Source organism: Podarcis cretensis (assembly GCF_951804945.1).
Source record: "Podarcis cretensis genome assembly, chromosome: 5".
Lineage (NCBI taxonomy): Eukaryota > Metazoa > Chordata > Lepidosauria > Squamata > Lacertidae > Podarcis > Podarcis cretensis.
The window spans coordinates 30539282-30559591 of record NC_137174.1 but is presented as its reverse complement, the minus strand read 5'-3'; the positions used below and the strand labels follow the sequence as shown (position 1 = coordinate 30559591).

General features: G+C 42.6%; 1 protein-coding gene across 5 annotated transcripts; it reads right to left on the bottom strand.

The window, feature by feature from the left end:
* Window positions 1-1078: 1078 nt before the first annotated feature.
* Window positions 1079-18284, bottom strand: MACROH2A2 (macroH2A.2 histone). Of its 5 annotated transcripts, none has more exons than XM_079976450.1 (9): window positions 17692-18284; window positions 13079-13303; window positions 12104-12210; window positions 9298-9495; window positions 8216-8326; window positions 5560-5659; window positions 3656-3745; window positions 2808-2982; window positions 1079-1807 (listed from the first exon to the last, which is right to left on the bottom strand). In XM_079976450.1, exons 2-9 carry the CDS (start codon window positions 13248-13250, stop codon window positions 1642-1644), a joined length of 1119 nt encoding a protein of 372 aa, XP_079832576.1. In that variant the 5' UTR covers window positions 13251-13303; window positions 17692-18284; the 3' UTR covers window positions 1079-1641. The 5 variants fall into 5 exon arrangements, with proteins under 5 accessions (XP_079832576.1, XP_079832577.1, XP_079832580.1 ...); XM_079976451.1 differs by lacking the exon at window positions 17692-18284 and adding an exon at window positions 17285-17575; XM_079976454.1 differs by lacking the exon at window positions 17692-18284 and adding an exon at window positions 16240-16372.
* Window positions 18285-20310: the final 2026 nt, after the last annotated feature.

Here is a 20310-nt window from a genome sequence, read left to right as displayed (position 1 = left end):
ACTGCAGTTGTTGTTACTTTACATATTTTGTGTGTGTTGAAAGTTGTTTGTTTCTTAAACAATACAGTATGATGACCTCAAAAAGTGAAGTTTTTTGTTTTTAAAAATGTATTTACAAGTTGAGTGTTTTCCTTCTACCTAAGGGTCAAGAATGGAACATTGAAACCTTTATGAACAAACCTGTGCGTGTGTGCAGAATCGTTTTGATTAAAAAATCTAAAATGACAGCAACATACCTATTTTTCCTTGCCACCAACACACGGTCGTCTATTTCAAAGTAGATAAAAGGTAAATGTAAAATAACATTCCATTATGCACTACTTTTTTCTGTGTTCAAAACTTTCACCCATCATAATATAGCTCTTTGTTGTTGATGATGATGATGATGATATTTCAAGAACAAACATAAAGGTGCCTCATCATATTACTCCCATTGTTCATGGATGAGAGCAGAAGTGGGCAGTTTAGTGAAGCTGGTTTTTGTCTTCTTGAGAAGGAATGGAACTAACACTGACTTCAAAATAAACTGTATAACACACTGGGCACTATTCAACTAAAGTTGAGCACTTTATGTACTCCCCTAAAGCTCAACAGCTGAAATCTAGGAGACTTACACGTACAGTGGTACCTCATGTTACGGATGGGATCTGTTCCGGAGGCCCGTCTGTAATGTGAAATGCCCGCAACTCAAAGCGCTGCATGTGTGCATGCGGCGAAACCTGGAAGTAACCCATTTCGGCACTTCCGGGTTGCCGTGGGACATAACCCGAAAAGATGCACATGAAGCGGACGCAACATGAGGTATGACTGTACCTGATTTTTTTTGGTGGGGAAATTCAACTACAATTTGTGACTGCATGGTTGCTTTTTTTTAGTACATTTGCATCCCCCCTCCATTTGTCAGATTCTGTGGTGTCTTTTAGTAGCACAAAACTACAATATAGTCCGTTCCACCTATCTTTCCCAGTGGCACTGCTGAATGAGAGACTAGGATGGAACTGGTCTCATTGTTCCAAGAGACTTCTCTGTCATAAAACTGAAGATACTTTCCCTTGAGAATAAGTCTTAAGTGAAAAGGTTTTGAGTTTCAAGTTTTTAAAAAGCATGATGCCACATTTTTTTATATAAAAACAAATAAGATGAAATATTCTCAGCAATTACAGTTCATTCTGGGGTAAAACAGTAAAGCACCAAGTGAAGTTTTCTTTGAAATTACTTTCTCCAACATGGAATGTAGACATAACAAGGTTTTCTAACTACCAGTGGGGAAAGAAAGAGCAAACAATTCATTTTCCCACCCACTGTGTTGAATTGTCTTGCTACTCTAAAATGAGATTAATCTTTAAAAGGTCTAAACTAAAATAACTTGAGACATTAAAAGGTAAAGAGAGCTGGCAATGTAATTTCTTAGGGGTGATACAAAATGGTAGAGGGTGCCTAAAGCATGGTATAATTGCTGATCAAATTCTCCCAAACAAATTCCCCTTCTCCCCCCCAATTAACAAAAGCCCTCCACCCATCACAAAACTTCAAAGCTACTCACATACTCCGTCCTCACAATATTTTAAAAATAAAACCCACTTCTAATTCATTCCTACTCATATTCATGTTGAAAAATAAATTTTCATTTGGCTTCTGTTGCTACTTTGCATCTAGCTTTGCCATCTCTTGCACGTAGATGCCAATGCTCTCACTGTCAAAAAGCACGAAGTAAATGTTCTTCAAGGAAGAAGGGCTGGAGTCATCAAAATGAGAAGAAATGGCTTTGAGTGTCAGCTGGGCTGCAGTCTGTTTTGGAAAGCAATTTCTATATACAGGGGGAAAGAGATCAACATTAAAGCTTGAACATATGAGCATTAGCCCAAATTATGAGCTAAATGTACTTTATAAATGCTCAACTCATTATCTAAAATATGTTATTCCAGAAAATTATCAATAATGTTCAACCTTATAATTGCTAAGATTATAGCAGCTAAAAATCTGAAAAAGCGTATCTCCTACTATATTTGAATGGATTGAGAAAATTTGGACCATAGTAACTATGATCAAGCTAACATAAAAGTACATATGCACCAGCCTATCAGACTTATGGAAAAATGGGTATCTGCTGCTCAGGAATATCAGCATATTTATAAAGGATGGATAATCTTTGTTTGGGAAGAAGAGGAATGATAACAGGCAAGGGCTCATAGGGACATGAAGCTTGGAAAGAGTGCAGTAGATCAAGATCAAGATGTAGCTGAATCAACAACAGTAGTTTCAAGATACAGATAGTAGAGCTTACTTGGTCATGGAAATAAAGGGAAGGGAATTATGGGAAGAGAAGCTGGCTGATAGTGCTTCTCAAAGCACAATGGCAGTCATAACGAAATTCAGAAAGATAGTATACCACACAATGTAAGTGATGAATGGCTACTGGGCAGAGGAGACACTGTTGGAGAGAAGTATCTTAACATTTCACCTAGCATACCTAAATCCTTGGACAGCACTGAAAAAGGCCACAGCTATTGAAATATAAAGCCAGTCACAGAAATCATTAAGGCGGCCAACTCCTTTCAAGAAAAACTCTTTAGTAATTGCATGAAATACTAGAAGTTCAGAAAGCGATGCTTTCCTTGACACAGAGATGCAATGACTTGAAAAAAGTTGAACATTATGCAGTCATTAAAGGTGCAGGACCTCTGGCAGGAAAAAAAATATATGGCAAGCCTTCATGTCACACTTACAAATTTGTTTTGTGACAAATTTGACAAGATGTTGAAACATTCATAACTAAGTGGTGGGGCTTTACAGAGAAAACCACATACCTGCCACTGGGGAAAGGTGGGAAAGCCACAGATTTCAGCTTCTTGTCTTCAGCAGCAGTTAAACAGTTCTTTACAGTCTCCTCCAGTTGCTCTTCACATTTGTCTGAACCCCACTGTGGGATGTGACAGTGAATGACAAACTTTGCTGCTAGACCAGTAGACTGGCTGAGAGCAGCTGAGGGAAAAAAGGGAGAAAAAAAGCAAATATGTTAGGCGTTAAAAACACCCTGTCAGTTTAATCAGGTCTATAATTTTTGGCTACGGAAACCAATAATTTTTGGCTACAGAAGCCAAAACTTGTTGTTGCCAGCCCCCATCCCTCTGTCTGGCTTTTCCTCAGGAAGAACCAGCGGGATGGGGGGAAGCTTGCTTGCATACCACTGCTTGAAGGTGCCTTTGCCATCCTCCACCCAGTGAGGGGAGGGTTGCCATGTGGTGTAACCCACAGCCCCCCTCCTGACTCTGGAGGGTACAAAAATCGCTGTGCAACCACTAAGCTCTGCAGCTTCAGAATTAGATTTAAGGCTTAACATCTCTTGCACTCCGCAGAGGACAGCTCCACACTTGCTGCAGTGAGTGTGGCAAATGAAACTGTTAAGCCTGCTATTCATTCATACTTCCAAACCAAAATAACATTCCTTATAAAAATATAAGGTAGTCTTTATTCTGTTGCAATACAAGCTACCTGTGGGATGGAATCCCACAGAGATTGAAATAACTCATGTATTTTTTCGAAAAGCTATTCCAAAGACAAACAACAGCAAGAAAAAAATATTTCTTGAATACTTGTAAGGAGAAAATACTAAATGATTAATAAAAAAAAATCTGCAATAAACAAAAGAGGTTACCTTCTGTGACTTCCAGAGGTCCTTGTGTTTTACGGAGTTCCTTTATGGTTTCTAAGAACTCTTTACCTCCAGACTTTTCCAGTGCCTTACCTGGGGGGCAAAAAAGCAAGACACGTTTCTATTAGAATCATAGAATCATAGAGTTGGAAGAGACCACAAGGGCCATCGAGTCCAACCCCCTGCCAAGCAGGAAACACCCTCAGAGCACTCCTGACATATGGTTGTCAAACCTCTGCTTAAAGACCTCCAAAGAAGGAGACTCCACCACACTCCTTGGCAGCAAATTCCACTGTCGAACAGCTCTTACTGTCAGGAAGTTCTTCCTAATGTTTAGGTGGAATCTTCTTTCTTGTAGTTTGGAACCATTGCTCCGTGTCCGCTTCTCTGGAGCAGCCGAAAAGAACCTTCCTCCCTCCTCTATGTGACATCCTTTTATATATTTGAACATGGCTATCATATCACCCCTTAACCTCCTCTTCTCCAGGCTAAACATGCCCAGCTCCCTTAGCCGTTCCTCATAAGGCATCGTTTCCAGGCCTTTGACCATTTTGGTTGCCCTCCTCTGGACACGTTCCAGTTTGTCAGTGTCCTTCTTGAACTGTGGTGCCCAGAACTGGACACAGTACTCCAGGTGAGGTCTGACCAGAGCAGAATACAGTGGCACTATTACTTCCCTTGATCTAGATGCTATACGCCTATTGATGCAGCCCAGAATTGCATTGGCTTTTTTAGCTGCCGTGTCACACTGTTGGCTCATGTCAAGTTTGTGGTCAAACAAGACTCCTAGATCCTTTTCACATGTACTGCTCTCAAGCCAAGTGTCAACCATCTTGTATTTGTGCCTCTCATTTTTTTTGCCCAAGTGCAATACTTTACATTTCTCCCTGTTAAAATTCATCTTGTTTGTTTTGGCCCAGTTCTCTAATCTGTCAAGGTCGTTTTGAAGTGTGATCCTGTCCTCTGGGGTGTTAGCCACCCCTCCCAGTTTGGTGTCATCTGCAAATTTGATCAGGATGCCCTTGAGTCCATCATCCAAGTCGTTGATAAAGATGTTGAATAAGACCGGGCCCAAGACAGAACCCTGTGGCACCCCACTAGTCACTCTTCTCCAGGATGAAGAGGAACCATTGATGAGCACCCTTTGGGTTCGGTCAGTCAGCCAGTTACAAATCCACTGAGTGGTAGCATAGTCAAGACCGCATTTTACCAAATACTAGTGGAGTTTTCACATAAAAATATAGAATCTGAAGTCAGCTATCAGTTTTGAGCCTATAGCCCTACGGTCAAAGATTCATTTAATAAAATGATTTCCCCTCCTCCCAGTGCCTCAACTTTCCATTTAAAATGTAGATAAATATTGTGCTGGCTGTCTCAAGTTTATTATAGTTTTATCGCACTATGGTTTTTATTTTTTCTATTTGTAAGACACCAAGATAATTCATTTTATGAGGTGTCTAAAAGAGAATAAACAAACAAAACTCTTAAAACACTAGCAGAAACCTAAGTACATAGCAAATGCAGCCAACTTTAGGATGGTGTAATTAAAAAGCAAACATAGTATTGCACCAACTTATTGTGTTATGAGATATACAGGCATCTGAAATCTTGAAACAAGACATTTGAATGATATCACTGTTAAAAATAAAACAATTGCCACAAAGATGGAAACTGCTGTACAAATACTGTAAGGGCTTTTGTTACACATAACTCAGACTTCAGCAACCTGGAGACCTCCAGAGGTTTGGACTACAACTGCTTTGAGTGCCAGTCAGCTTAGCCACACTGGCTAGGGCTGATGGAAGTTGTATTAGTTTTGAGTTCTGGAAAAGGGTTACAATTACAATTACAATTCAAAGGTTCAAATATCACCATCTCCTTAAAAAAAAAGAGTCTTAGAGACTTACCTACTTCTTCTTTGAGGTCTATTTCACTAGTAGTCGGGTGCACAATGCCTTCTACTTTCATAGAACCAATATGGCTGATGTCACTCTGCGTCAGAGAGAGCTGCAAGATGCCAATGAAAGAGGAGAAAGAATTCACAAGAATATAAAGAAGCTGGCTGGATTGGACCAAAGGACTATAAAGTATAGAATCTTGTTTCAAACATGCCAAATAGCTGACTTCAGGAAACCTGCAATCGGATTGCATAAAATCAAAATCCGTTTCCTATTCTATGACCCCAGCAGATTGTATCCAGAGATACTTTTTAGAGATGAGGAAACCAGAACCAAACATAAGATTCAAAAAGTGACCATATCATAGATTCATATAAAGGCATCAGGATACTGACAAGCTCTATTTTCAGGTCCTTTCCTAACATTCCAAGCAAAGAAATTGCCTTTATGCTGCAAACCAAGTTTATGCTTTCAGTGAGCTGCTAACCATAACTTTAATATATTTCCTATGTAGTCTTAGAATCATAGAATCATAGAGTTGGAAGAGACCACAAGGGCCATCGAGTCCAACCCCCTGCCAAGCAGGAAACACCATCAGAGCACTCCTGACATATGGTTGTCAAGCCTCTGCTTAAAGACCTCCAAAGAAGGAGACTCCACCACACTCCTTGGCAGCAAATTCCACTGTCGAACAACTCTTACTGTCAGGAAGTTCTTCCTAATGTTTAGGTGGAATCTTCTTTCTTGTAGTTTGGAACCATTGCTCCGTGTCCGCTTCTCTGGAGCAGCCGAAAAGAACCTTTCTCCCTCCTCTATGTGACACCCTTTTATATATTTGAACATGGCTATCATATCACCCCTTAACCTCCTCTTCTCCAGGCTAAACATGCCCAGCTCCCTTAGCCGTTCCTCATAAGGCATCGTTTCCAGGCCTTTGACCATTTTGGTTGCCCTCCTCTGGACACGGTCCAGTTTGTCAGTCTGTCAGTGACCTTCTTGACGTTCCAGTTTGTCAGTGTCCTTCTTAGCCTGTTCACATCCCGTGTGTGTGTGTGTTCGTGCTGCTATTCACTTTGCATTTATTTACTGATGCTGTGAAATTGTCTGAATACTAAACTACTAAAACAGAAAGCAGATTGTACTTCATTTTCTTATTGCTACCAAGCTGCTATCAAATTGCAAGGCTCTCACTTTCAAACTAGGGCTACCAGCAGCTCACTTTTCAGACTTCAAACAGAGCCTTTAAATACAGGATGACCACATGCTCTTTTCATTAGAAACCCCTGCTATCTTTTAAATGCCTATCTTTATAATCAAGTAATGCATTAATCTGGCCCAAATCCAGCTGCACATGTGCACAGCAGTAATTGGGCTTCTGTGTGCATAGCCTGTATCAGATAACTGGTGATAACGCTGATCACCCATACAGGGGAAGGAGGTAATGGGAGAGAGGGTACAAAATCCAGTCCCCTAACCAACAAATGGTTAGAACAACTGCCGGTTTTCTGACTGCAGCGCAAGCATCTGGATGCAGGGAGGAATTATGCAAGCAATTACTCATTCATCTATGGAAAGAACCCTGCTTTCCCGGCCCCAGCTGATCAGGGCACTTAATTTCTGTGTTTACTATATGCATATGTATCTATAGTTACAGAGATTCACCTGAAATAAACTGGACTAAGGGCACATAACTTCCCCTCTAATAAGTTCATTGTTTTCAGTTTGCACAAGAAATACCTAACATTTTTGGATTTCAATTTTACTAAAGCTGCATCTTCCTATTATTACTATCATTAAATTTATATACTGCCCTTCATTGGAAGTTCTCAAGGTGGTTCAAATAGTGAGAACAAAAGCAAAACAAAACAATACCCCCCCTACCCCATTCCCACAAACACATTTAAAAGCCCACAGAATATTAATCATCCTGGTCAAAGAGGAACATTTTCACCTGGCACATAAGGATATTTAATGAGGGCATGCAGTGAGCGAACCTCGCTGGGGAGAGCATTTCACAAACGGGGAGGCACTGCAGAAAAGGCCTATTCTTGTGTTGCCACCCTCCGGACATGAGGCACATGAAGCAGGGCCCCAGATAGTGATCACAGAATCCGGGTTGGTTTATATAGAGAGAGGTATTGCAGCACAGTGCATGAAGTAGCAGCACAGTGTTCAGAGATGTTAAGATTATTGCAGTGCAAACTAATGCAGTCCCAAACCCCTGGAATTTGTGCCTTATAAATAACCCATACCTATTTCATGCAACACTTTCTCACAGAGTCTCTCTCTCTCTCTCTCTCTCTCTCTGTGTGTGTGTGTGTGTGTGTGTGTGAGAGAGAGAGAGAGAGAGAGAGAGAGAGAGAATATTTGTTGCTGTGAATGAGGAGAGGGGTGAGACCTCAGTAAGAATCATGACTGAATAGCAGGGGCATGGCCTGTTTTAAACAGGAGAAAGCTTAAACATGTAGCTCCTAGAGTGAAAATCTGCAGAGTGGCTACTTCATCATGATTTTTTTTTCTTAAAAGAAGGGATTGCTTCATAAAAATACTTCCTGGATCTTGAGGAAACCCTGACTAAAATATATGCAAAGCGAGAGTCAACTGAGCAAATTTTGGTGTGGATAGTGTGGACATAATTTTATTGTACTGTTCTCTAACTTGGTACCTTCTGTCCTGGAAGAAGACTCTTGGAGGAGAGTATAGTGAACCCATCACCAGGTCCATCATCAGCTGCTGAATTTGATGCTCCTTCTTTTTCATTCTCCTTCTGTTTGTTCTATTGGGGGCAGGGAAAAGAAACATTAAGAAGAAAACCTAACAGAGTAGGTGGGGAAACGTACTGTCAGAGAAACACCCCCCCCCCAATATTCACAACTAGAGTTTCCTCTGACGTGGTAACTTTTTTGTTTTGCACATGAGGGGCTGGTTCACATAAGCATCTTACTGTGTAAGAACAAAACAGAAGAGCCATTGTGTAAGGATCTTATCACCTTATAGGTAAAGGTGTGACTTGGCTCTCAAATGGACAATGTGAAGATCAATGCTAGTATTAAACATAAATATATTTTGCCTTGCAGAGTTGGGTTTACTTTAATCTGTGCTATCTTGGTCAGGTCAGGTGTCCATTTGCAGCTCTGATAGATTTTGAAAACATGAACTGTTAACATATCCATGTGTGACTCATCTATAGTTTTTCTATCTCCTGGCGTATGTTGGAAGTGGAGAAAACAAACCAGCTCTTTAAATCTATGTTAAAAATCAAGAACACCAAGACTGTGGTCCTAAGCATAACTACTTGGAAATAAACTCGAAGTCACCCAAAGGTTCACTTTCTTAGATGGAAGGAGCTTCCTTTGGAGGAAGGGAACCTTTGGATATAATCCAATGAGACTAATTTCCAAATTATTTCCCCCAAAAAATGGTGAAGTCTATTCCCTATTTATACTATTAAGTGTTAAAGATAGCATTATATGTAAAGGTCCCCCTCTCTTATACGTTACAAGCCTATATGACAGCCAAACTCCTGAAAAGCTTGAGTTACTCCTTTAAAATAACTTACAGAGAAAGTTATCTTACAAGTTCTAGTTTGCTCTTGCACAGTATATACTGGGGCTATTAATAATGAGCACCCTCTGAAATGAACCTGACCACAAAGAAAGGCATTATAATGAGACAATGAGACCAATCCTAAGAGGGATAGCATAGCCTGTTTTCCAAATAGAGCTGCTTGGTCCAAGTTTTGCTTACCTTTTTGGGTGCCCGGGCTTTTGCAGCCTTTGTTTTCTTTCCAGTCTTCTTGGTCCCCAAATATTTCCTCCCTCTCTTCTCTGGAGAAGGTGAAAGGATAGTATCAGATTTGCTTTTGGTGCCTCGTTTTTTGGCAAGAAGCTCTGGATGAATCCTGGGCAGGACACCTCCACTTGCAATGGTCACTCCTTTTAGCAACTGCAGAAAGAAGCAGGGTACAGAGACAGGACATACCTGAATACAAGTTCTCTTGAGGGTACTCATTCACTTTGATAGATTTGCTTGTTGTTTTTACAAACAATTCACTGTACAAAATGGAAAAACTCCAAATATGCAGCTCTGCTTTCATGCTTTAAAGAATAAAAATGTGATCAAATAAGCAAAATAAAAATAATAAATTCAGTTATATTTCCTACATTTAATACAAAAAGGAAGACACAATTTATAAATCAGATTGCTGATACTGAAGGCCCATGAGCTTTGGTGACAATATACTCGTTTATGCTGCTTCACATTCTCCAATATTTCATGGATGAGAACTGAGCCACTCTTTTGTCCATGTCCAAGTATTTCTGGAGTGGAGTCTGGCACCTCAGCAGCATGCCTGGCTACATAACGCTGCGGCCAACACAATTCAGACTCAATCTGCCGAAAGTAGAAACTGGGAGCTAAGCAGAAACCTTAAGTTGATAAAACTAGTGAGGCAACCCACAAGCTATCCAGCAAGTAAAAACAACACTACTATATTGCATTTAAACCACAGAACACTGGTCCACTTTAACAGTCGAGGAACGCAGAGGCATAGTAGTAAATGCCCAGCCCAAGATAAGTGAATGAATTTATAGTAAGAATTATAGAAAAATAAAACATTAAGCAATTGTAGCCTCTCTGCCCCCGGTTAAAAATGTAGCATTTGCAGTGTGGTGGCCTAGTTCCCACAGAGATTAAACTACTAGCACTTCTCTCTATAATAGTTAAGTATCCCTCTCCATTGCTGCAAACTTCACCCAGAGAGTGTACCATTTCATCCCACTTCTCATGTTCCTTCCCCAATCTGGCAAAACCAAGCCCTGCTTCCCTTCCTATTCTTCCCAATTTCCTCCACTGTAAATTATGCCAAGACCTCACTAGGGCAGCTCAGGAGTCTACTTTCAATGCTGGGCCAGAGTTCTGGGAATAAAGGCACCTCTGAGATCGTGAAGAGTACGAGCCCCTCATCACTGAACTACTGCAGACTTTTGCCCTCCCACAAACTTAACACTCAGGAGTAGGCTGCCTCTGAACACATACACAAACACTGAACCATCATCAATCCTTTCTGCAATGCCCATGCCCATTGTCTCCTCCCACTCCTCTCATTCCTTAACTTTCTCTCTCACACTCTCCCATCCCTTTTAACAATCTATCACAGTGGTTCTCAAAGGGTGTGGCAGGACATCATGGCAAGTGTGGCAGAAACATTCCAGAACAATTAAATATTTAAACATTTCAGTGCAGTATAGTATATCCAGCCAACTGAGAAGTTATGGAGAAGTTTATTCACTGTTATGTTACGTTTTGGTTGGGTCTTATAAAGGTATGTTTTATTGCAGGCTTCCTCAAACTTGGCCTACATGTTTTTGGCCTACAACTCCCATGATCCCTAGCTAGCAGAACCAGTGGTCAGGGATGATGGGAATTGTAGTCTCAAAAAACATCTGGGGGGCCGAGGTTGAGGAAGCCTATTCTATTGGGTACATCATAATTTTGGTGGTACCATAGTTTATGGATGTCAAAGATACAGTCATACCTCAGGCTGAAGTAGCTTTGGGATGAATATTTTCGGGTTGCGCTCCGCGGCGACCCGGAAGTAACGGAGCGCGTTACTTCCATGTTTCGTCGCTCGTGCATGCGCAGACACTCAAAATGACGTCACGCGCATGCGCAGAAGTGGCGAAACATGACCCGCGCACCCGCAGTCGCATCTTACGTTTCCTTCAGGATGCGAACAGGGCTCCGGAAAGGATCCTGTTCGTATCCAGACGTACCACTGTATAAAGTAGCACATCTCAGTCTGATAGGCTACTCTTCGTGACACCTGTCTTGAGCTTCAGCTGCTGCTTTCATTCACATGAATCATGCAAAAAGGAGGGGAGAGAAGAGGGAGGAATGCCCCCCAGCCTCTAAATCAATCTGATTCATTGAAATATTTGCACACTGCTCTGTATAGATTTCAGAGTGGTGTAAAACCATGGCAGTCATGGTTGAAACAGAACAATTGGAAAGCAACAGCACAAACCTCCAGCAGTTAAACTTGGACCAAGTTCAATGGAGTTTACTCCCAGGTAAGTAGGTATGGGATTGAAGTTTGGGTGATTGCATTTTGTGGCATTATAACAGTATAGCTGTTAGTATACCCTTTCTTAAACATTTTTGTGCTAGGGCAGCATGTCTAACTACTGAATACTGGTTAATAAAAATGTACTATTCAAATCAGAAGCACATGACTGTAGAGCTGCCCCATGTAGAGCAGTTTGATAAGAATGCTTTAAATTGACTCCAAACACTTCCATGCTTAATGTTTATTTTTTCACTTTCTCTCTCCCCCCCCCTGAAACCTTTAAACAAAGAACAGCAAACATATTCATGAAGAATAACTGCAAGCCATGCAACACCTTGTTTGGGAAATTCAGAAAAAAACTGTAAGAAGCCATGAGATCTTGGTTTTTCAACATTTTTTTCCTAGTAGTGTTGAACTACAGCACTACAACAGTAATTAACAGTTATCCAATGCAATTATCTTCTGTAAATTGTTTGTAAAGCATACCTGATTCAGCTCCTCATCATTAGCAACTGCCAGAAGGATGTGTCTTGGAGCAATTCTTCCCTTTTTGTTGTCCCTTGCAGCATTACCAGCCAATTCCAATATTTCTGCTACAAATACATTGGGATACACATCAGTAACAAGATACGTCTGCTCCTGGGACTCACTTATATAAATAATTTACACATTTAGGCCATCTGTGAACCACCTCACAGTTTCATTTCCTAGATTTGTAAAATTCTAGGTCCTTCCTTGAAATGGAAAAAAGCCTGGGATGTGTTTATTTCCATACCTTTGCTTTTAATGATTTACTGAATTTACTAAATGGGGGAGGAGCAGAGCAGCACATTCCAAGCATTGCCAGCTTGCAGTGCAGGGGGATGGCTTCTAATCTTTCTTTTCACTATACCAGTTCCAGGCTGCTAGCACCCTGCTCCTAAGGGCACCATTTCAGAGCTTTCTTCCTGCTCCCACTAGCAGGAGAACTGGCAAGAGCTTTCTGCCCGCCTGGGCCTTCCAGCACAGTGGAACCCTTTCCCCTGGCAGTACTTCTCTCTGCTGGCAAAGAGGCAAACAGTGTGCCATCCTGACCCCTCCAGCCATAATCGAGGAATTAGGATTGATTATTATTTGACGATTTCTATTTATACCCTGAAGACAGGAGTGCCTGGCGTGCTCTGGTCCATGGGGTCACGAAGAGTCGGACACAACTAAATGACTAAACAACAACAACATTTATATCCTGCTTTTCAATTATATAGTGTCCAAAGCTTCTTACAAAAAAAGAAAAGCTTTCCCACTTGGGATAAAGCATGCATGATCAAATGTCCACTATTCCCACTGCTCTGTTAACAGCTTGAACTCAACAACATCAAACAAGCAAATGATTTCTTTACCATTATACAGCTTCATTTCCAGAAGTGTTGTGAAAGCACTTGGCCTTGCCACTTCATTAATTTAATTAAAACATGTTCTTACCTGCTAGATATTCTATGACAGCTGCCATGTAGACAGGAGCTCCCACTCCTATCCGGAATTTGTATGTTCCTTTCTTTAAGTATCGCATCATTCTGCCCACTGGAAAAATAACGCCTGCTCTGCTGGAGCGAGACATTTTGGTCATTTTTTTCTTTCCACCTCGGGCCGACATGTTGTCACTCTGTGTTTTTCAGTCTTCTGGCAGATTATTCTTATTTGTTTGTCCTAATATAAAACATACAAAGGGTGAAACAAGGATTGATATTGGGTGTGATATAATAGGAGCTGGATTTTTAAAAAAATGTAGGGGAGCAAGATTTAAGGCTGTGTACAGACTATATCTGGCTACGCTATACATTCAGAACATGTTCCCCTGCAAAGAATTCTGGGCTTTGTAGTTTGCCCCCAACAGAATTAGAATTGCCAGCAACCCTTAACAAACTGCAAAACATAAATGACCTATAGTAATGTAATTGGTATGGAAACAATACCTTCAATATTGTACCAACTAGTCCACAAGGTGAACAACTAACATGGCACAGCTGCCAACATCCATGATACATCTGAAACAAAGTTTTCATAGTCAGTTTCTTCGTCTGATGTTCATGTGGGTGTCAGTGCTTAGGCAGCAAGACCTTTATCACACACACATATGATGTTATGAACAGGTGTGAAGGAACCCCATGTTGCAGAAGTACAGTACAACAAAAAACAATTGAGAGAGAAAAAAACCTGTGAGAGACACACCTCATAAACAGGGTGAAGACTGTGACCACGAAACACTGATTTGCCTGGGGGATCTGGAGAACCATGTGGGGAAATGGAATCGAGTATCCTGGAGAAAGGGTACTGACTGGAACAGTGAGCAAGAGCACTCTGCACTGCAACACTGGATATATGTCCCATTTGTCTGATTCAATTTCTCCTATTACAACCAAACCTGTTCATGTAATAGACTCTCATATTATCCTAGGCTGTTCCAACGCAAACTAAAAATAGGCTTCTATACTTTTAAAAATTGTGTAAAGTGAAATTTTCTGAAAGGCACAGCTTTGTCATGAAGGAGTGAGCATAATTGTACCTGTTGAAATTGTCTTTGCTACACAACTATGAAAAAATACGGAAGCTGTATCCTCCATTGCATCAGAATGCACTATATTTTGATTCCATATGGCCACAAAGGCATATATATCTTATAGGTAATAAGTAATATATAAGTAATTTCCATTTTTTATTTGACCTGATCTGTGGCTTTTAACCTGGAAGCCTCATACACAGATGAAACTTGTCCTAGCATAGAGATAAATGGATCTCAGGGTTGTGATCTAACTTTGGAGATGTACCTGACTTACACACATCTGGTAAAATAGCGTGTATTTGCTCAGAAACTAGGCCACACCCCCACACCCGATTCTGTACATAATGCCCATTGTGTGCTTGGCATTTTACAAAGTGAAAGAGGCACACAGGAGACAACAAAGGGGAGGAAAATGGAGCAGTGATCAAAAGGGCAAGTAACTGCAATTATTTCAGTTACATGTACTTAGGCTTAGTTAAATGCATCATTATACTGTTATTTGTTTGTGCTGTGTAGCTTTTGTGTGCCTATGTGAAGGGAAATAGGATGGCAACCTTTTCCCCTGGCAGAGGCTCTCTGCCTTCAATGCAGGCAACCCATTTATGCGGAGGTTACGTCCCAGGTCATTGTGCGCAGTCAGTGGACTGCGTGTAAGCTCATTCCGCCCTCTTCTGGTACCAAACCTGGCAAGTGTGTGCACGGTCATATGTGCATCAAATGTGCACAAAATAGGATTTGCCCGTACCAAATTATATGCTGAAATTCAAACAGCCGCAGCATTCTCAGAATGAGGATAAAACAATAAAGCAAACTGCACCTGTTTAATGCAATTCCTGTCAGACTTGTAGTTCTTTAAGATACAGAAACATAGGAAAAGTGAAAACCCCAGAAGGTAGAAGGGTTGTCTGTGGATAGATTTCTGATGTTAGCTTACACAATATTTTGCATTCATGTAGAAAGCTGCATGTCTACTTGTATTTCTGAGATAGGGCGACCTAATTCATGTGTTATCTAGTTGATGTGAGCCCTGTTCAGAAATGCTCTCCATGCATTCAGGGAATCAGGGGAGAGGAGGGCGTGGAGCCCACTGGTCCCATCTCCAGTTTGCCTACTGACTTCTCATCCATCACCTTCATACATTCAGTGTAAGGTTTGGAAGCTTAGGGCTCCCAAATATATAGCAAACCAAACCTTCAACCGAAGGTGTACAGGTTGTGGGCAAGGCCAGCAGACATGCCGATACTGCTTCTCCTTCTCACTTGTTTCCTAAGCACATAAAGGGCACTTCTGATTTTTCTTTTCTTAAAAAAGAAAATGCATTTAAGATCATTTCTATACTGCTTAATATATAAAATATTTCTAAGCAGTGCACAGAAAAACACACAAATATTACCTAAATATGTAAAACCACAAATACAAATTACAAAAACAAGAATGAAAAGTTAAGAAATATAGCATTATAAGTGGCTGCAGCACTTCTGATTGCAGGGGGAGATATCCATGATTGAATGTTCCCCATACAGAAAAGTACGGTATATAAACTTAGACTAGATGTTAAGGAGAAGGGAATCACCAGACTACCAATTCAGTGGGAACTGGGCCTAAATGACAGGGAGATCAGATTGCTCAAATTATGTGGCAACTTCATTATTTCCACTGAATCTTCTGGCACGATGCAGAAAATATAGATCTTATTTATCTAAAACATTTACATCCCTGTTAAAGTGGCTGAAATAACCATTATATGTGATCTTTTTTATTATGGCAGTAGTGATCGGTTGAGGGGCTGCGTGGGACAATAAGAGAAAATGCAAAAAGAGGTAGACAACCATTTGGAGAAACAAAACAAGAAACCTCAAGACCTCGCAATTCACACACACAGCGCTTCATAGAGACACGCACTGCGCATGCTCCGCGGCCGTTTCCTCCATCCATAACATTCCCTCTCAAAAGAGGGAGGTGTGACATTGCTCGTCCTCATATAAGAACGCCCCATTCTTTAAAGGGGCTGGCCTTTAAATTCAAGCAGGAACCTTTCTGTTTCTTTCAAATTCAAACCGCCAAAGCATTAAAACTTATTTACGTAGCGAGCGAGAACGTGGAGGAAGATGTTGCTAATACGGAGTCGGGGGCGGGGCGCGCGCGCACTGAGGGACCCGCCCCGCCTAACGTTCTTTAGGGCACGCGCGCATAGGTGGGACGGTTGAAAGACGCGGGCTGGCAGTTTTTTCTTAAAGGGGGTGTGTGGGTGGGCGTGAGGGGGCCAGCGTTTAAAGAGGCAGGATGGAGAGCGTGCGCTTATGCGCGAGCCGCCAGTCAGGCGCAGGGAACTCTGGGAAACCAACGCCGTTCCCTTTCCCGCGCAATTCCCGTCCTCCTAGCCTCTGGCGGGGCGGGTGGGGGAGGCGTCTATCTCCAGGCTCTCTCGTCAAATTCCCGCCTCTCTCCTCGTTCTGCTTGTGGCCCGAGATGAGCGGGGGGGGGGGGGGGGAGGGGAGTGGTTGAGATGCCGTTAACCGGCTCTCGTTGAAAGGGCGTCCCGGAAAGGGAAGCGCCGGGGAAGTGACCTCTCCTCACCTCACTCCCCCTTGGGAGAGCCGTGCGGTGGGGAGGGAGAGAGGGAATCGCGACCCCCGAGAGAAATGGGGGGGGGGGTTAGAGAGAAAGAGCGCAGAGGGCGGCGGCGCCTTCCCCCCCTTCACGCCACTCGGCGGCATTTTCTTGACCTCTGAGGAGGACAAAACGGGAGCGGGAAAAGCGCCGCAGCCTCAGCGGGAAGAGATTCTCATCTCTCGCGCGCTGAGGTGCCGCCACTCCCGCTTTTTTCTGTTTCAACGGCTGGCTCTGCCGCCTTTTCTCTCTTCCCCTCGCGTTGCTCCCTACCGGGGATGACGCGCCTCTCCCCGCATCGCCTCCATGCGTGGGGATGGGGGGGCGGCGGGAGGCTGCGGCTGCTTTCGGGGGCCGCTTCCCTTCCCGCGGCGGCGCTTTGGGTGAGGGGCGGGGGCGGCCAGTGACGGCGACAGGCCTCCTCCTTCCCCACCCTCCCCTGCGGGCCCCAACGGCTTGTCCTCCGGGGGTGCATTAACCGAGCAGCCTTCCCCCCCGCCCCGAGCCTTCCCGGTCACCTGCCCGCCTGCTGCCGCCTCCGCTCCGGCGCCGCCGCAATGCCCGCGTCGCGCTTCCTCCTTTCCCTTCCGTCGCTTTTATTGTATGGTTTCAATGGCGGCAGCTCTGGAGGCCGGTGGTAGGGAGGGGAAGGGGGGTCCTTCTCCACATACCACCTCTAGGAGGAGCCACGGCAGCGCGGTCCTCCGAGCGCCCCCGCCGCCAGCCCTGGCGTCGACGGCGCTCTCCTGGTGCCTCAGGGAAGAGCCGCCAAGGGGGCCGGGTCGCCGAAGGGGAGCAGCGATGCTGGCAGCTGTAGCAGCAGCAGCGGGGCTTTTTAGCCTTGCTCTTCGTTTGGATCGGCTGCGGGTCAGTTTTGGAGCCATCGGGACACCCTTTCGAAATAACCCACTGACCCTCTTCCTACCTCTGAAGGTTCCCAGCGCCTCCCGCTCCCGAATTCTTCGCGATTTCTTCTAATTCTTGCTTCGCAGCGGTGACTTTAACCTAAAAGAAAGCTCTCTGCCAAGGAATACCTGCCCAAACAGAAAGGGGCGGGGCTCTCTGGGAAAATACTGTGCAGTGGTGCTTCTTTGGACCTGGTGTTACAACACCGCTGTACTCTTTCGCAAGCAAGCTGCTTCAGATGGCTGTTTGGCGAGGATGTTGCAGAGCGCGCTTGAGATCCAAGGAAGCATCAGTTAGGAATCTTGTGTTGGTAGATGTCCCTCTTCATCTTCGATGCCGCACAAAAAGTACGAGTCTTGTGTGTTCAAAGCTGCCACTGCAGCGTAGGCTTTTCGCCCATAATTATTCACTGAAAGGGTGGCACATCATTTCCCCACTTTTCATTACCACTGTTTAGCGCAGGTAAGGGTCGAACAGCAACTTGTTTGGAGTTGCGTTTTTTTTAAAACTGTTGAGGTGGTGGCATCTGTTCTTAAACATGTCAGGCAGATTGCTTCCTGTAATAAATTAATGTGAGTATATTGTGTGCAAAGAAAGGGAAGGACCATGCCTCTGGTAAAATACGCAGTTTGCCCCAGCAAAAAATTATGTGGAAGTAAGTCCTGCTTTGTTTCCTGAGGTTTCCAGTAAGATGTTTATAAAATGCTTCAACTACATAAAAAAGTATCTGGAGAATTGGGTTCATCTCCCTATAGGACTCTACTCAGACTTCGAGATATTATTGAGAGGCCTTACTCCCATGTCTTGCCACCTTCATGGGCATGCTAAGTGGACCTTTTCAGTGACTGCTCTCAAATTGTGTCATTGCCACAGAGGGCTAGGTTGGCTCTTTCCTTTTGTGGATAGGCAAAAACTTGATTCAGAAACCTTTGGCCACTAACTGGCTGTTGCAGCAGGGCCTTATGAAGGTGTGTGATCTACTTGTGCTTTTAAATGGTTTAGAAGTCTTTCAGGGCTGTTTTTAATAGGGTTACTTATTTGTCTAAACAACAACAACAACAAAATTTGTTTTTTAATAATTATACCGATTGTGCATGTTTTAGCTGTATTTAGCAGTGAGCTGCCTTGGGTCCTCTACTGAGAGAAAGGTGAGAGGGAAAAAAAGTAAATATGAATAACATAACAGTACTCAATGCATAACTAATAAGATAGAAATAACATTTGATCACTAATACATCAAAATCCTTTTAAATCTTATTTCCTATCACAAATGCAACTACCGTATTTTTTGCACCATAACACTCACTTTTTTCCTCCTAGAAAGTAAGGGGAAATGTCTGTGCGTGTTATGGAGGGAATGCCTATGGGTGGCATGCCTATGGATTTTCCTCCTCTAAAAACTACGTGCGTGTTATGGTTGGGTGCGTGTTATAGAGCGAAAAATACGGTACTTTTGTCACCATTTTATAAAAACAAACAAATAAATAAATAAATAAATTCCTAATAGTGAAATACAGCAGGAATCTTGATCACAAGACAATTATATCTTTTGAAGAATTATATCTATCTGAAGAAGTGTGCATGCACACGAAAGCTCATACCGATAACAAACTTAGTTGGTCTCTAAGGTGCTACTGAAAGGAATTTTTTTTGTTTTGTTTCGACTACGGCAGACCAACACGGCTACCTACCTATAACTATATCTTTTGGTGTCTGGCAATGATTTCTGCACTTGTGCATGAATCACATGGGTTGCGATTCAGCGCTTTGCACATGCGCAAAGTGCGATTTAGCACTTCTGCACATGCGTGAAATCCGGAAGTAACTCGTTTCGGTACTTCCGGGTTTCGGCGGGTCCATAACCCAAAAAAACGCAACCTGAAGCGTCTGTAACCCGAGGTATGACTGTATAGCATTTTAAGCTTTTTATTTCTCCCAATGGTTTAAAATATATCACTTTCACTGTGAGGAGAGATTACAGTGGTACCTCGGGTTAAGTACTTAATTTGTTCCAGAGGTCTGTACTTAACCTGAAACTGTTCTTAACTTGAAGCACCACTTTAGCTAATGGGGCCTCCTGCTGCTGCCGCGCTGTCGGAGCACGATTTCTGTTCTCATCCTGAAGCAAAGTTCTTAACCTGAAGCACTGTTTCTGGGTTAGCGGAGTGTGTAACCTGAAGCGTATGTAACCTGAAGCTTATGTAACCCGAGGTACCACTGTATTGGAAATAAGGTCTTTGTTTATAAATATAAAGGTTGAGTAGAGACTGCTAAGCAGTTTCAAAGTTTTCAGTGAAAACTGAAGCACGGTAAAAAAAAAAAAGTTAAAACAATCCACCACTTAATAGCACGCACACACACACACAATTAATATACAGATAAGGTTTTGTAAGAGAATGCACACTTTATTTTTAAATCGGCTGCATGAAATAATAAATCGTAAACATTTGCCATTTTAAAAAGATAAATATTTACATCATATACAATAAACCAACAGTACAGAATTGCATAAACTTACGTTTTCCAAACAATAACCCCACTACAGAAATAATACAAGATAAGTAAATGTTAGCACAGTGAATGTTTGTAGTTTTCCTGGAGTAGGATCAAATTGTTGCCCCACAGTGCATGATAAAGA

Coding starts and splice junctions, on each gene's coding strand:
- MACROH2A2 (XM_079976450.1), bottom strand. CDS start 13,250: ATGTCGGCCCGAGGTGGAAAGAAAAAAATGACCAAAATGTCTCGCTCC. Junction 3,746..5,559: donor AGACCTCAAAGAAGAAGTAG/GTAAGTCTCTAA, acceptor TTTGCCCCCCAG/GTAAGGCACTGGAAAAGTCT. Junction 1,808..2,807: donor CCACCTTTCCCCAGTGGCAG/GTATGTGGTTTT, acceptor CCCTGTATATAG/AAATTGCTTTCCAAAACAGA.